The sequence below is a fragment of the Calliopsis andreniformis genome, chromosome 2, assembly GCF_051401765.1.
Source record: "Calliopsis andreniformis isolate RMS-2024a chromosome 2, iyCalAndr_principal, whole genome shotgun sequence".
In the NCBI taxonomy this organism is placed as follows: domain Eukaryota; kingdom Metazoa; phylum Arthropoda; class Insecta; order Hymenoptera; family Andrenidae; genus Calliopsis; species Calliopsis andreniformis.
Genome location: NC_135063.1, coordinates 1236772 through 1252515, shown reverse-complemented (window position 1 = coordinate 1252515; position 15744 = coordinate 1236772). Strand labels below are relative to the sequence as shown.

At 32.8% G+C, this 15744-nt stretch overlaps 1 protein-coding gene across 3 annotated transcripts; it reads right to left on the bottom strand.

The window, feature by feature from the left end:
- Positions 1-292: 292 nt before the first annotated feature.
- On the bottom strand, positions 293-7404 carry Sam-s (S-adenosylmethionine Synthetase). Of its 3 annotated transcripts, none has more exons than XM_076387497.1 (9): positions 7007-7404; positions 5968-6045; positions 5621-5743; positions 4990-5102; positions 2974-3117; positions 2559-2777; positions 2297-2479; positions 2018-2151; positions 293-1782 (listed from the first exon to the last, which is right to left on the bottom strand). In XM_076387497.1, exons 1-9 carry the CDS (start codon positions 7119-7121, stop codon positions 1677-1679), a joined length of 1215 nt encoding a protein of 404 aa, XP_076243612.1. In that variant the 5' UTR covers positions 7122-7404; the 3' UTR covers positions 293-1676. The 3 variants fall into 3 exon arrangements, with proteins under 3 accessions (XP_076243612.1, XP_076243607.1, XP_076243621.1); XM_076387492.1 differs by lacking the exon at positions 4990-5102 and adding an exon at positions 4231-4343; XM_076387506.1 differs by lacking the exons at positions 4990-5102; positions 7007-7404 and adding exons at positions 4231-4343; positions 6660-6869.
- Positions 7405-15744: the final 8340 nt, after the last annotated feature.

Here is a 15744-nt window from a genome sequence, read left to right as displayed (position 1 = left end):
AATTGCGAAATAAACACGTGAAAAAATTATAATGGATTATCTACCCTCTACAAAAATGAAAATTATCTATAAAACGCTTTATCTAATTACCTAGAATAGGCATGAATTGTTATAAAAACGTTAAAAAGATTTAGTAATCCTTCATCCTAGCTTATATTTTACTGTGCAACAGAGCTCTACAATTAAACATTTTTAATTTCACAATATGACTTGTATTTGTGCATATAGTATGAATTATTATACATGAAACATTAAGGATTTATCGCTTTAATGAAGAGCAAGGAACAAAAAGTACAGTGAATAACAGTTTAATATTTTATTAAAAAATCTTTTTTATTATGACTTGCATATGATGATCTTGTGCATCTTTACATTGCCAATACCATTACACGATAGACCATTATAATCTAACGGAAGGAAATTACTAAATTTCATTTACATTTCTGTTGATTTTTAAAACATGATAGTGTCAGAGTTTCACACTACAAATTGAAAAAGTCATATAATCGAGCTCCGCCACACGATTTTTATTTACTAGACCCTCATAAAATAAGGTCTTATAGTTTCGATTTTTTAATTATTCGCTATACATTGTAAGATCGACAATGTCTATCATAATTATCTATTGAAATGGAGCAAAGAGGGAAATATTGGTAATACATATATAAATACAGGAGTTAGTAATATCGCGATTACTTAAATTCAAACATAATTGAGAAATATGATATACTAAACTTTAACTAACAAGCAAATTTAAATAAATGCAATATTATTAACCCCTGGTCAATATTATATTCCACTGTGTTATAGAGGTTTTAAACAATATGAAAAGTATGTCCCGTTCGTAATTGGTCATTTTAATTGATTCGTTTCCCCACTTTGCTGAAATTAACATACATAGGTCATCACCAGTGTACATTTGCACTCAATCAATAATTCTAATGAAGAAGAAAACGTACACGAAAGCTCGGTTATTATTGACGGAAATTGCTGGGAAAGGTAAACACAGATTATTAAAATGTATTCAATCACTTCACACGTTGGGTGAATGTCGACCTTTCATGTACGTTCATAAAGTACTAATACCGCTAAAAGTCTGAGAGACCACATTCATCTCAAAAATTTTGCTTAGAGGCACGGCCTGATGTTACAAATTTACATTTTTCAAATGCTGAACGTTCCTCACTCTAAATTCTTATTGTTCTTTTATTACATTTACTTACAACACACCATTTACAAGCCATAGTAATGAGTTGTGCCATTTGTTAGGTAAAATACCTTGCGCGATTATTACGAATACATGAACAGGCACAAACTCACAATAGGCTTAGTTCACCTTTCCCTTTGTCGATAGTTTCATTATACCTAATGACTGATAAACTTCAATTCATTTTTCGTAGTATAAAGGAAAAATGACTGTCTTCGCCTGCGTGTTACATCAACAAAAAATTTGTACTATACCACATAATACCAAGTACCTCATGGTGTGGAAAAAACTAGTATGTCATTTTTCCTGCTAGTACTAAATTGGCAAAAGGAATTGATGGACTTCACGAATGTAGCACGGATGTTGGAAAATCTCGGAAACGTTTACGAGATATACATGATTACTGAGAGCGAATTGATAGACATTCCAAGATAAGGAACGTCAAACCATCTTAAAATATATGCTCTCATCAATCGAGAATTAGAGTTTTTGGCTGTTCCCAAGTGAATCCTTCTCGACCGAAGTGTCCGTAGGTACTGGTTTGTTGATAGATAGGATTACGGAGATTCAACTCCCTGAAACAATTTTGTTATTAAGATTAAGATATTTTGTTATTAAGATTAAGCACGTTGAAAATAATTAAAACTATTATATGGCGATTGTTCTCAGTAAACTTTTTTACATCATGGCACTCAAGAGTAGCAAATACTACGTTGCATCATTGAATAATCTTACATGAATACTTAATTAAGTTTAGTTTTACATTAACATTCTTCATAATACTTATTAATCTTACATAAATATACTTACTTAACAATTTTTCCTGGTCGTAAGTCGAAATTTTTATTAACTATATCTAAAAGCTCGTTTTGAGATAACTTAGATGTACCATAGTCAAAAACTGTAATTGAAAGAGGCTCTGCCACGCCAATGGCATATGAAACCTAAAAATTGAATGATTCATTCTGTTACCATTTCTTAATATGCACATTTACTATCAACAAGTAGAATTTAACTATATGTGTAAAAACAATTGAATTTCTTTTTCTCATTTCAATCAAAAGGCACTGAAATATTAATAATACATACCTGTACAAGACAACGTCTGCATAAACCAGCTTTTACCAAAGACTTAGCAACCCATCTCGCTGCATAAGCAGCAGATCTGTCAACTTTTGTAAAGTCTTTACCAGAAAATGCACCACCGCCATGAGCTCCCCAACCTCCATAAGTGTCTACTATTATTTTACGACCAGTGAGACCAGCATCACTCTAATAAATGAGGAGAATGTACTATTAAATATTTCAAATAGAAGTTTATTTAAATATAATATAAGAAGTCTTATATTACCTGTGGTCCACCAATAATAAACAACCCACATGGATTGACATGGAAAACTGTTCTGTCATCTAGATACCTTGCTGGAATTACTTCTTTAATGACTTTTTCCATAACTGCCTTACGCAATTCCTCTAACCCAATTTTTTCACTGTGTTGCAGTGATACTACTACTGTGTGAACTCTTATAGGTACACAGGCACCATGATCCATAACATACTCACAGGTTACCTATTTTATAAATTTAAGTCACATTAAACATAGTTATGTTCATAGAAATTTTTTTTAAAAATAACAACATTACAATATTCTCAGTAAATGTAATTACATCATAGCAATCAAGAGTAGCAAATACTACATAACATCACCGAATCTTTATTAATTAAAGCTTGTATAAATTACAATATATTTCTTAACAATAACAAACCTGTGTTTTGGAATCTGGTCTCGCCCACCATAGTTCACCACTTCGCCTTAATTCTGCGATCTTCTGATTTAATTTATGCGCCAATACAACAGTCAGTGGCATACATTCATCGGTTTCATCTGTCGCGTATCCAAACATCAGACCCTGATAGAAGAATTTGAGTTATTCCAGCTAAAATTTACGAGATATAAACTTGAAGCAGAAGATAGATTTTTATAAGTATTTTTTTATTAATTTGCGATAATACGTAAATTCTTAATATAGAAAATTAAGCATTAATAAAAAACACAAAACGATGCATGTACACAGCTATATACACAGCTTGGAAGAATGTGTTAAGTCATTCTACATACTTATAACAGTTAGCTGTGAATTAAGAAGATATTAAGAAAATTTACGTCATAATGTGCAAGGAAGGTGCCATACAGAGCAGAATTATTAACAAGAGAACATTGGAGTAATTGAGGTGTGTTGGGATAATTCAATACCTTGTGAATTCATTTTGAACACACACTCCGGTGATAGTGTGGATTAAAGATGAAATAAAACTCTTTACAACTGATTAGAAACGAAGGTGAATGATATGCATGCAGGATTATTAGTTTTTTAAAAATTTCTATGCCATTAAAATGTAATGAATTTTATATTTGTTTTACATTGTAATATAGAAACAAATAAATGATAGTTATACAAGTAAATACGAATTGAATATTAGAAGTTCCTAAATTTTATGAAAGTACAAATAATCAATTCCAATATAAAAATAATCCATGAAATCACTTAATTTATCTATATTATGTCACACACGCAAAATTCCGAGAACTTAAAGTATGGTTTGCTTCAATCCACAAGAGGACAAACTGTACCAAGACAGAAAAGGAAAACATTATGAAAGGAATTGAAAACTAAACATGGAATAAATAAATTCTAGTAAGATACACATGCCTTTACCATAACCACATTAAGGCAACAATGAGAAACTGACAGTTCATATAGCAGCAGTGCCTACGTACAATATAGAAAGAAATAGCAGAAACACTAAACTAAGGGATAAAACATTGCTATGATAGTTTTAGAAGAAATTGAATGCAGAAACATAATATTTACACTATTAAACATTGACTGCAAGTAGAAATAATATAAATAAAAGTACTACATGTTATTTAGAAAGCTGAGGAAGTATAAATCAATAATAATATTAGGTACGACAGAGAGAAGAACAGAAAGTTCAAGTGAATGATCAGAATGCTAATTGACCTGGTCTCCTGCGCCCACTTCTTCGTCACTACGATTTTCATGAACTCCTGCCGCGATATTTGGCGACTGGGCATCAAGCGCCAGTAGAACACTGCAGAGTTTGTAGTCAAAACCTGTAGAAATTATATGAATGAGACAAAAATATTCAGTATCTCGAATATCAATATTATCCCAACGAAATAAGATTTTAAATAGTTCATGATCCAGTTTAGTGTATTTCCTTGAGCAACCCTAATCCTAAGTATCTGTGTTTTGATAATTCAGTAATTCATTACTTTAAAAGAAGGTGAAAGGAAAAATGTTTTTACCTGCCTAATATGAATAATGGTATTTCTAAATGTTTTATCTCCGTTAATATATTATAAAACACTAAAAGCCTATTTAGAAGACATTTGTACAAAATAACTCATGTTGTTAAATATAAAGATATATTCTATTATAATAATTATGATCATGTTTGTTTAATAAGCCTTTTAGAAGGTTGTAGTTTTGAGGAAACCCTATAGCATGATCGAAGATAGTATACTTCCTGATAAATTAAACTATCTTATGTTATACATTACATACTAGATATTTGCAGAACTACATATAACATTCACTCACATACAAGTTGACACACTCACGCTGAATATAAGGGAAGTGTTATGTTATAAAGTTTTATAAAAAAAAATATTATAAGAGAGGGAAAAGATAAAGCAAACAGAATGTTATTGAATTATATGGCTGCTCTGCGGCACGGGCTGAGAATGGGTTATGTACCTGATCACCTGCACCCACGTCCTTCTCTTCCCTGTCCACATGAACACCATCAGCGATATTTGGAGATTGTTGTTCGATCGCCACCAAAAGGTTCAACGTACGCCAATCGAATCCTGCCACGATCATGATATGCTTACGTTACATATTCATATGTGTTCTTCCATTATTCTTTCCGAAAGATAATGAGCAGGATATTGGTTATCCAATCGATCGAGTCATGGAATTTTCTCAAGTCCAACTACTAACATGTATGTAGCGTAAAGCACATCCTTTCATTACACAATATACACACACGTTTTTAAAAATTTAATATACAAGTTTGATAAGCGCTCAAAAGATTATTTAGTGCTGGAAGCTTTCGTGCCATGATTCGACCGTGTATTTACAAGACTTGATTCTGGAGAACCACATGAGGCGAATTTTAAGAGGAACAAGATAATAAAGTTTTCATCCGGCCACAGGGCATGCGTATGTCATACAGAAAATGGAAATCTTTTTATGTTAGCAAGGAAAATTTTAAATGTTTTAGGTGTACAAAAGATCAAATAAACTCAACAAAATTTTAAGGGTGTCAAAGGGTTTTACAAACATACATCATTAAAAAAAAGGAGATAGATACAAGTTTATTTACCTTTCGAAGAATCATCATATCCAATGTGTTTAACAGTGTCCCGTACAATTTTTTGGTAGTCTACCACAGCTTTTGACGTGATTTCACCACACAGTAATATCATTCCAGTTTTTGTCACAGTTTCTAGATAATTAAAAAGCATAATGCATAAAACAAAACCAGGAATTGATATTTTTGTTACATTAAACAATACTCTACTACATAGGCAGTGTATCGAGTATTAGATTTCTTCAGAGTTCTGTGTTTCAAAATTAACTCAAGGTAGAACAGACCAGTTTATAAATAGAGGTTATAACGTGAACAGTTAGGAATCATTAAAAGATTAAGATTACTTTGTGAGAACTTACCACAAGCCACTTTTGCATCAGGGTCTTGTTTTAAATGTGCATCTAAAATGGCATCACTTATTTGATCACACATTTTATCTAAAAAAAATTAAACAAATTATTGTAACTATAGTGTACATATAGAATTTAATATTTTTCAAATCAATCAGTTGTGTATCCTCTTTAGACCCATATAAAACTATACAAAAATGTATATTTGTAAACACATACAAATGTATGATTACAGATATTAGTTGCATAATGATATTAATTAAATATCTGTTACACTACAATCTAATATAAAGTTTTTATAATATTGAAGTTCTTATGAGGATGAATAAAGAGGATGTACAAAATCATTATAATAAATGTTATGGTACATAGTTTAGGTTAGATTAGAAAACCATAATTATCGACGGTTAGAAAATAATAAGTTTGTTGAAAAATTGGTGATCAGAAAAGAATTGAGTATATCCAAAGTTAACAAGATGTGTCGCGTGATATGATGCAAAACGGTTGAAAAACTGCGTGGAATTAGATGCACGTGTGATAAGAAATTTTGGAAAAGTACCTAATGAATAAGTATAGAAATGAAGAAGGAAATGAAATAACAGTGAAAGAAAAACTAAATCTGTAAAAAAATTATGGTGCATAAATTACAACATGAACGAGCACATGGCGATGCCGGAGGTGTTCGGTTTCTATTTCGATACCAATTCGAAAGAGAACGTGCACGCATAATCATGTATCTATCGTGTCCAGACACGATTAATGCTAGACTGTTCGAGGTGATCAAGGAAAAAGATCAGGGCAACTAATGAACGGGCAACGTAACACCATATCCCCGCATTTCGAAGCTTTTATGGAAAGTAAGAAAAGCGCGAAGGAAGGGTAAAATTGCGGCGTGCGCACGCGGTATATATGTGTGGCTCGTTCATCGAGTTTCATGGCGGCACACGCGACTCACCGCGGCGACATGGAAACTTAGGACCGAGTTGCACGAGATCGGCTGAATTGCGAGCGAGTTATGAGACAAACGTATGTTTTTTCGGGTACCTACCTGGATGTCCTTCGCCAACGGACTCTGATGTAAAGAGAAAACTGGTGTCCTGTTGCAGCTCGGGCGGCGTGTGTCCGTTCGCATATCCGTTCATGTGATGAGCGGTCTCCGGCATTTTCCTTCTTTTCGTGCTCTTCGCCAACTACTTTACTCTCTTCTATTCGCGATTGTATGCTGTGGCTGCGTACTGCAACTCTGTAGACACGCTCGGTTCCTCTGACGTCGTCAACGATTAATGAAAAATGCGCACGAATAATAAAGGTCCGTAGTCCGTATGATCTCTACACCCTACTTTAGTTTTGCACGAGTGGTACCCTACACCAGCACAGCACAGGACGTAATAGACGGAAGAGCGCGGAGCGAATGCACTACGGCACAGTGTGGAAAGTAAAAGAGACTCCCCGCTCCCTGGTGGCCGCTATTTATAACCTCGGTACCTTCGTCTGTTCCTTCGGCTAATCTCGTGTCACGTGGTGCCAGTCACCCGGGAGATGACGATCGGCGCGGAATTCGATTTGATTCTTGCGGATCCGAGTTGTTTTCCTTCTTCGCGCTTCGAGCACGTCCACGTGCTCAACGTGCCTGCAAAATTTTTCGCACTTTCTACAGACGCTATCTTATACCTGCGTTTCTCGTAGATCAAAGTAAAAGTTAATTCGATGGAAGTATTTATCAATCAATTTAATTAATATTAAATTTAATTATTTATATTAGCTATCAATATTTTTAAACTATATATATATATAATAGTCAATAACTGAAGTGAAAAATTAAAGCTTTTCTTTTTATAGTAACAGTTAAATAAAAAATTTTTTAAAACAGATATTCACTCGATGAACGTCGTTTAAAAATTACTTTATTATAAATCTCAATTTACGCTTTTGTTATTATATTTCATTCTATATTTTATACTTATATGAACATATAAGTAAAACTAAATCATTGCACAAAATAGGAACAACATAAAGCAACATTCAAAGCTTCTAACTTGAAGTAATTTAATAGTATTTCTACTGATAGCACGGTCACTCTAATTCGTAATCTCCAATGCGAACTTTTATCTTACTCAAGTTAAGCGTAATCAAGCTGCTGCCTCCTAGATTTGATGTTAGCTTCTCACGAGAGAAATCGCTGAGACACGATCAGCTTGAATGAAATCCAAAGTATAATGAATAGTTGTGTATTGAACTTTGAACCTCGTTCAGAATATTTTCAATTACTACCAAGCTACAATCAGTTCACTTTACGCGCCTTTCCGTTAAAAGAGCAGAATTTTCACTGAGCAGATGTTGCGTTTAGTCAGACCTTTATATGTATGTCGTGCAGTATCTCCCTCCACAATTGAAATGTAGTCGACTGGGATTGGAACGGGTATTTATGTAGTGGTGCATACGGAATCATATGATTGTTGGGCCAAAGAGGAAAATACGGGACACGGGAGGGCATAGGATAAACAATTGAACCGATAAGGAATTTCTTAATGCAAAATTCTGTTAGTGGATATTCTAACAAAAGAGTTTTCGCAAAAGAGGAAAGATAAGAGGAAAAAAGTTTTTCCACACAAATAGAGCGTGGAGTGGGGTGATTTGTATGAGAATAAAATACATTTGATCTGTTTTTGTAGATTCTGCCTGGTAAACGTATTTCGACGATAAAACACTGTTACTTGATAAATAGCATACGTTTTATATTTTTGTTGTTTCAAATTAATTTTAATTTTGACTATCACTCTTGTGAACAACTTTTACGAAATTTTTTAATATTTTACATAATGCAGAAGTTAAAATTAATATATTTTTTAAACCCTGCTATTCTGTTGAAATCTGTTCGATTAAAATACTTGAAAATTATTTGCACATAGACACAGCTTCCAAAACTTTTTACTTTTTAGGTACAGTGGTACCTTGTTTCACCTGATGTGTAGTTTTACTATTTTCTTAACTTACTATCACTACATCGAATAACCATAATCCAGAATAAAATAGACTATTATATACATATGTAATAAATAAAAACTACGTCAGATTTGTTTGGCTTTGATAAAACAAAAACAAAGTTAAAAATCCTTTTATGACTAACTCAAACGATTCTGACCACACCGCACTCTGTCCATCTTTTTCTTTCTTACACGGGACGCATTCAATAAGCCAGAATGTGTGTGTGTGTGTGTGTCTGTGAGAGAGAGAGAGAGAGAGAGAGAGAGAGAGAGAGACTCATTACACAAAGAAATATATGTATAAATTTAGTTAACAACAATTTTGACACAGATAACTAATTTAATTTTTTTTATTTAATCATGTTTTCATCTATTACAGTTTTCGATATTATTTGACAGTATCGAGAAATAAACATATAATTATTATTTCAATTCTTATATCTAATAATTATTATTATGTATATATTGCAAATATTTAATTATCTCAATTAATTAAAAATATTAAACTTTTTTTAAAGTGAGTTGCGACATGTGTTATTCTTGTGAAACGTATTACTAACAATGTTTACACAGAAAGATTTGCAAACATTTTGGTTTAAAAGATAATTAAGTTTTATATGTGGTAACGGAATCACCGAATTCAATAAATCATTATATACTTTTTTATGTTTATCTGTGACGTGTAAAATACTTTACGTCAAATCACATGAGATATGACATCATGGTCACCGACACTTTTTTATCTTGCAAACTTACTGATAGTATAAATTTATGTCACCTTTTTAAAATAGATACAGAGAATTGGACTATTCCTAAAGTGGTAACGGTATTGATAGTATTGTCAAAAATAGCAACAACGTATTTTTTGAAATATCTGTTTTTGAATTATACGATATATTTAATAACTTATTGATGTATTCGTAAACTATTTTTACACTGTGGTAACAAAGAGCAATATTTTGTCACCCTTAGGTAAAAAATAAGAAAAACGTAGGACACTTTTGGAGTCTAGGTTCTAGACATAAAGTAGCGAAGAGTTTAAATGCACATATGTCCACAAACGTATAGTTTTTTAGTTACACATTAATATTAACAAGGTTAATATTCTGAGCAGATTTTCCCTACACGTATAAGCGGCACGCGTTGTTTGGTTGTACTTAATTTCCGAAATATTAGCGAGAAACTTTGTCGGGTGTATGATTAACACTGGGCGGTATGTGGGGGGATTGTAATTTCTGTTACACACTATTCAGCGTAAACCACACACAATATTCCACGTACACTGCCTCGTGTTAACCATACATCCAACAAAGTCTTTTCCTAATACAGTAGAATTTCGATTACGAGAAGACCGATTCAGAAACGATAAATTATTTGTCTTTTAATTATCGCCAAATTCGATTATCAGAACATTGACTGACAGAATATACTATTTGGAAAATCGAATGTTGTTAGGTAAGTAAGGAAGAGAAATACGTCCAATGTATTTATGCAGGATGTAGGTATGGATTCTATAGGTCGTCCACTGAACTGAGAGAATAAATGATACATAGTTCGATGCCCACATGGCCGATTACTACGGTTGCAGTTATTGGCTGTGAATCGATTGTTAGTTGTTGATTTCATTTTGCAGCTAATAGTGTAGCCGTAGTATTCGGTCATGTGGACGTCGAACTGTCATCTACTTTTTTGACTCAGTGGACAGACTATACATACTAGTAAAATAATAAAAAAAGTTTATATAAATGTATGTACGACATGACTTTCTTTTCAAGTCATACCTTGTTTTATGTTACACCAATCTTTTTCGCGAATAAGATACATACAGCATAGATATTTACTCAATGTTATCGTGAGATCAGACGAATTTGTAAACGATACACGGTTTGTATGGTTTATGCAGGATGGTATTCCACCACAATTTAGTCTACAAGCTGGACGTTAATTGGATCATCGATTTCTTGAGAAATAGATAGGTTATGGATATCCCTTTAGATTTTTACATGTGGGGGTATTTAAAATCAACAGTTTACAGAACTCCAATTGATAGTCTGAATATTCGGCTTATGCGAACGGGTTCGACAATCGATGATATAATGTATTCACACTCGTATTGAAGTTGGAGGTGGTCACTTCGAGTGGTTTCTCTGAAGGTAGATAAGCAACTATTACAATACAAAATAAGCTATAACTTGAAAACAAAGCCATATCGGGCATATGTTTATTTGGATTTTTTTTCTTATTTTATGGTGTAGAATTCATACCTTTGATACGTACTTCCTCCATGTAACCAGACACCCTGTATACTCCAAAGTTTAATCTGCGACCTGTTAATAAAATTAATTTTATTACAATAATAAAATGGACTTTAAGAAAAAGGTAATTGTGTATAAAAGGGTACACCTCACCGATTTTTATAATCTTTGGTTATATTATACAGGACAATATATTGAACAACTTTTTCCTATACATACAACTGCCGCTCGGTCTTAATTTTTGAAGTATTTGCAAAAAACTGTTGCTACTATCACGTTGAATTTTGCTTATACGACGTGTCCGTGACCGCGTATGAGTCAGCTGCGACGACTGCTTTTCTGTTGTTTCTATAAACATAACACGGCACCGGCAACCAATTCCAGATAGCACACGACATCTTGAAGACGTCTATAAAACGTTTTAATGACAACCTACATGGACGTCTTACAGATGTCTATTTTTTGTTTGAACATCTTATAGACGTAACTTGGACGTTCTTAAGACATCTTATAAATATCTTTTAAGACGTCCTAAAGACATACTAATTTGTAACTTCGGATGTTTCAAAGATGTCTTTTGGACATTTTTAGGACTTTACTGATGTTTTTAATCCCTCGACGACAGCAAATGTACGACACAGACACTGGCTACACTGGTATACGCGTGGGATAAGGGTTTCGTCTTGCTAGGGTCGCACGTGGGAATGGGGCATCTCCCGTCGGCGGTCGAATAGCGAGAAACTACATATTTGTCATGCCGACCAGTGAGCGTATAAAGGATTTTTACGAATGAGGCTTACTATTACTCTTATTTTAATTTTTTGCGTAATATTTTTATAGATTATTGTAATTATATATAATATTAATGCTTACATAAAAAGTAAAACAAAAATAAAAACAGTTATCTTAACATAAAATTCAAATAAGAAAAATGAAACCAAAATGCAATTCATTTTTGTATAAACTATTACTATATAATTTAAACATAAAATGTGAAAACACAATTATTTTTCAGAAATTAAGTTGTGTATGGTATGCTTCGATGCAGTTTTCTAAACTTGTGTTACTAGTTGAAGCCGTTTAAGACTAAACACAAATTTAGTAAGAAGAGCTTTGATATTTGGTTGTGTTGATAAATAAAACCTAAATCCGTACGCGATATGGGCTTCATACGATATATGCTGTCGTTGAAAAGTTAAGGCGTTTTTAAAACGTCTCTATGCTATATGGGATATTATAAGGGATGGACTAACTATAACTATTGAATTCGGGCACTGTTTTCGAAACCTTTACTTATTGTCAGTGGTATAAATTAATCCAGTGGACAAGTCCAAAAAAGATCCCCCAGACGACTAAACATCCTATAAGGACCCAGTGGGTCTAACAAGTAAGGGTTTTTAGGTATTCACCTCCGATTGTTTGGTTTTTAGATATATTATGGAGGACCAAAAAATAAGAGATACGTGTTTTTTTATATTGGTTTGTTTTCATGTTTATGGGGTAAAACTGACACTCAAAGTTGATAAGATGAAATACAAGAAATAGCTTAAGTTAGCCAGAAAATTATTATTAAACTTGGTATAAATTTAATTTGTAGCATATCTCGGTGGGTGAATAATGTCCTTGTTGTCAATCACCATTATCACAGGATAAACTACCCTTAATCGTTTAAATGTACATTTAAGACATGATATCTGCAAGAAAATTCATAAAATCTTTAAGAAAAATCTAAACCTAACCCTTTTACATTCTGTTTGTTCACTGCGTCCACTTAGACCCAGTAGGTATCTATAAGGTGACAAGTCGCCTTGGCAATTTTGTTTTGGATTTGTTCACTTGTTTAACTTGTACCACTGACAATAAGTAAAAGTTTCGATGACAATGTTTGAGCTCAATAGTTACAGTTAGTCCACCCTTTATATAATATTTTTTGCCGGGCCCATGCTATGTTTATAGAAACATTACAAAAGTGACCGTCACATACTGACAAATACGCTGTCATGGATGCATACGTACATATAAGCAAAATTTAATGCGATAGTAGCAGCAGTATTTTGTAAATATTTTGAAAACCAGGACCGAGCGGCGTTTTTTTTAATACAATAAAGTTGTTCATAATATTGATTTCTGCAACATATTTTAACCTTATCAAAATCGTGAAGTGTACCTTTTTACGCACAATTACAAAAAAAAAGATATAAAATACATTTGTAAAACATTGCAAATTATAGCTTATATTATATTATAAAGAACGCTGCATGTTGTTTTATGGTCACCTGTACTATTTAGGTAACGGTGGAAATATGGACAATAGAACTGCCTAACTAAGGATGCGAATACGTTACTGTCACGTTACGTGAAATCACGTGACACATTGTAGCAAATATGTTTCATACTATAGCAAAATAGATCTAAAACAAGGGAAGAATTTCGGCTCATACTATGGATTTACTATAGCATGTAACGAGAGTTCATGTGACATAACTTAATGGGTTTGCATCCTAATTATTCGTAGTCTTATTAACGACGAAAATCTGAGATCTTCGAAATTTCTGCCAGTAGCAAAGTCCCGCAGGCTAACCACACATTTTTCTCAATGGGTAGAGAAGGACGTATATTCGTATTTTATTTATTAAAATAGGTTATACCATTTTTAAAAAATAATTGAAATAAATGATTTCAACATTTAAAGAAATTTATTTTCACAAATGTTCATGGAAATATTGTTCTCGACGTCTAATGCATTACTTTATTCATTGTTTATGTCGTATGTTTTGAAATATAAAAAATTACTGCAGCAAAGTACGCTCTTTTTTAGCTTTCATACTGCCCAAAACATAATGAACAAAATACACAATAACTAAAATGTATATAGCAAATGCAGTACAGATTAGTATGCACAGCCTAGCGTCTTGAAGGCAACTAACAAAATTAATATGTAAGTATATTATCAATAATGTTGATTATGTGCGAACCCTTTAAAGAAAAGTGTAATCAAGTAGGTATTCCTTATTTGTAAGTATTTGTTAGAATATTTTATTGAAATCCGTAGAATAAATATTTGGTAGTGTAGACCTATATTAATAATTGTTTTCTCTTTTAAAAACTAATAAAATTGCACACAGACGAGATTAACAAGTGAGTGTGTAACATTTGTATTAAAAATATCACAGAAAATTACACACGACATTTATATAACAGTTCCTGTCAAAAAATCAAGTTTTTAGTAATAAATATTAACTAGTTCCGCACTGATCTGAACGAGCTTGAAGTATGTTATAAGCAGAAGATTTAAATAATACAAATCGAATTTTAAACAAACAGAATTGTTTCCAAGGAAACGTTGTTAGGTGTGAGGTTACCATTGAGGCAGTGAGTATAGGATGTTGGTTGCATGGTTACCACTTTCCGTGTGTGCAGGTGTAGTAACTACGTTTCAAACATCCCACACACACAATCCAGTGGTAATCATGCATTCAATAAAGCTTTTTGCTCGAAAAAGCCATCGCAATCGATAAGGACTCAGTTTATCTACAAGTTGACCGTCAAATCTTAATCACCTTAAAAACAATCCTATTCGTTTAAAATATGATTTGTAGTGTTTAAATCTTCAACATAGAAACATTTGAGAGTTATTTCAATCTTGTTACAAACCTTAAAAACACTTAAAAATGCGACATTTAATATTGTAAATATGTTTGCATTTGTTAGAAATTCTTTTAGAAAATGCTCTTATTTATGCTCTTCTTTTACAAAAAGGCATAACTTTTTCACTCCGTAGCCAGATCCTCCAGGAACAATATTCGTATTCTTTAGCAATACAGCATCGGGCTGCTTATCATTCCCAAACACTCTCTTTCTTTAAACAATTCTATGACACTCAATAGCTGAAAGACCCAACGTAGTCACCAGCCAACTCTTGTCAATAAGACTGTTTAGACTCATTCAGTTTCTTCCTTGGGCATACAACCTGAGTCCCTATCGTAAACCCCCCAAAAGATGCTATCTGCCTTCAAGACTCTTCGATAATGAGTTGTTGCTAATACGTATATGTATGTATCTCTGACAATGAAATTAACAGTGAGTGGCGCGGCGGTTACATGCATTAATGTAATTACTCATTGTCAGGACATTGACTTTCACATCATATCTTAAAACCATTAAAATCGGTGATGTCGCCCATTTTGTAAATAATTATCCGTTTCTCTCTTAACCATTCTTTGAAACATCATTCGCTTAGTAGTAATTTTAATACGTTTTAATCATGTTGTGCGAATTTTTGCATTATGGGAGTTTTTGAGGTAGGCACGCACTACATCTTTAAATAGTTGGTACTTTGTGTTATTTATTGTTTATGATTAAGATATTTTTAAAAAGATTTGTATTTACGATATAAAAAAAATTGATCTTGGATTCGACCGGAATAAGGTTCTATAGCTGATTTAAGTAAAACTAAATCCTTCGTCCTTTCTCAAATATCTACTTTTTCGATTGTCAGTAGAATCCAAAGTGGTCCGGATCAGAGAATTGACTGACATTTTGTCAAA